The 2378-nt window shown below is 39.3% G+C and overlaps 1 protein-coding gene across 1 annotated transcript; it reads left to right on the top strand.

The window, feature by feature from the left end:
• Positions 1-1187: 1187 nt before the first annotated feature.
• On the top strand, positions 1188-1789 carry LOC121034013 (cytochrome c-like). Its single transcript, XM_040480801.1, has one exon. It carries the CDS (start codon positions 1307-1309, stop codon positions 1589-1591), a length of 285 nt encoding a protein of 94 aa, XP_040336735.1. The 5' UTR covers positions 1188-1306; the 3' UTR covers positions 1592-1789.
• Positions 1790-2378: the final 589 nt, after the last annotated feature.

The raw sequence follows: 2378 nt of genomic DNA, 5'->3' as shown, positions 1-2378 counted from the left end.
CCAAATAATTAAGCACATTTCTGATATAAAAAAGCACATAAACATTTTATTATAAAATAACAGTACATTCATTCAAATGGCTAAATAAAGGTCGCTGTCTGATTCTCAATATTTTTCATCTCAGGAAGGGGTTTGGAATTAATATCAGGTTTCTAGGGCCCATCAATTCTTCTGCCACCAACCAGGCTGGTGATCTAATATCAGGGAAAATACTCACTAACTCAGTTAAGATTGATGATTTCAAAAGGGTAATAATAGCATGTAGGCTACTTTTGTTTAGTGACTTTGTTTTTCCACAACCTGGGTCTATATGTCAGCTCCATAATGTTGTAGCAGATTATTTAACCTCTCCAAGCCCCCATCTGCAAAATGGAGGGAATAAGGGCTTTCTCACAGGGTTCTTGCAAAAGTCACTTAAGGCACAGTGCCTGGTACACAGTGAATGCTATTCAATAAAGAGTTGCTATTTTTCAGAAGTGTTTATGGGAAAGAGAAAAAAGTCATTGGGGGCTTAAGGGTTGCCTTTCTTGGGCGGACAAGGATTGGATTGGTATTTTCATCTTTAATTTCTTTCAGAGGTACTTGTATTCAATATTCATCTATCATGACTCCAGGCGCACGTTGCAGGCCATTAACACATATGGTTCCAGCTCCCGTACGAGAATAGGGATGGATTGCTCAATAGGAATTGCTATGTTTTTATGTTTTAAGTGCTATTTTTCCCTGAGGCTTTCAGCATGTCACTCTATTTCAAAAACAAGTGGCCCATGTGTCTCGAGAACCATGTGCCGTGGCTCACTGTCAGAGATTCTGTTTATTCACGGAAAGGTCATCAACTGGAGAGAACCTTATTTTTACTCCAGGCTGGTTTGCAAAACTACAAAGAGTCTGGGTGCTTAATGGTGCTTATTGCCAAGCCGTCCTGAAGTCAGCGATCCTTTCACCATTAATTCATGGGATTAACAGGCATTACTGTGAGTGTTGCATAGGAAACTCCTCTTGGTTCCCTAAATATATTTGTGTAGTGCCAGAGGACATGTAAACTGAAACACTGATGAAAATTTTTTTCTTTTTTTAATGTTTATTATTGTGAGACAGAGCAAGCAGGAGTGGGGGAGGGGCAGAAAGCAAAGGAGAGAGAAAATCTCAAGCAGGCCCTACGCTGTCACTGCAAGTGGGGCTCCATCCCATGAACTGTGAGATCGTAACCTGAGCCAAAATCAAGAGTCAGGCGCTTGAAAGAGCTGGACGTCCGGCTTGGGAGCAGGCACCTTCGCTTCACGTGCAACCGAAGAGCGATTTAAAAATGGGTGATGTTGAGAAGGGCAAGGAGATTTTTGTTCAGAAGTGTGCCCAGTGCCATACTGTGGGAAAGGGAGGCAAGCGTAAGACTGGGCCAAATCTCCATGGTTTATTTGGGCGAAAGACAGGTCAGGCCCCTGGATTTTCTTACACAGATGCCAACAAGAACAATGGCACCACCTGGGGAGAGGAGACACTGATGGAGTATTTGGAGAATCCCCAGAAGTACATCCCTGGAACAAAAATGATCTTCGCTGGCATTAGAAGGCAGGGGAAAGAGCACGCTTGATAGCTTATCTCAAAAAAGCTACTAAGGAGCAATAGTTGGCCGTTGCCTTATTTATTACAAAACAAAAATGTCTCATAACTTTTTTTATGTGTACCATATCTAAATTGATCTCAGACACCAGAATTCAGATCATGAATGGCTGAGAGAATATTTCTTTTGGACAGTCCTGATTTAAATAAGATTGGCCTGTGGTTAAATGAGTATGATTTGCTTTTTGACCTTTGATAGTAATTCTGGTTCCGCAAGTGCCGTCACTGTTTTCCCCTTTGAAAAATATGATTGGAGTTGATTAGATGTTGAGCTTTTCACAGAGATGGTAAATGCCATCTCTAAACTTACAGGAGATCGGTTTTATATTTAGATTTAGATAACTGGTTATATTAATATATTTAAATACTGAGGAAATCCCTTCACTGTATCAGAACAGCAAGACTCAGCTGTGTTTCAAGTTGTGTTTGTTAGCCTGTTAAAGGCAAGGGCTGAAGATAAGCTGGCAATGTCCACTTTATCTTTTCAGTCTTAAAGTTAATTAAAATTCCCCACATCTAAAATGTTGCCTTTTGCTTAATGAAAGGCATTTTAGTGTGGTTTATGTATAATATTAAATAAAGAATATTAACATGTCTCACATTTTATAGATGATCTGTAAGGTCAGATGCTTTTAAAATTCAATGTGATAAGTTATAGCAACAGATTTGGCTTGTGAATTCTTTTCTTTACTAAGTTATAATTCAGGATTGTCTTCTAAACAGCTATTCAAAAATACAACTGTGGAATTACCATATGT

This window comes from Herpailurus yagouaroundi, unplaced genomic scaffold, assembly GCF_014898765.1.
Source record: "Herpailurus yagouaroundi ecotype Mexico unplaced genomic scaffold, PumYag 159, whole genome shotgun sequence".
NCBI lineage: Eukaryota > Metazoa > Chordata > Mammalia > Carnivora > Felidae > Herpailurus > Herpailurus yagouaroundi.
The sequence above is the reverse complement of the archived record's forward strand: the minus strand, read 5'-3'. Positions and strand labels throughout refer to the sequence as shown.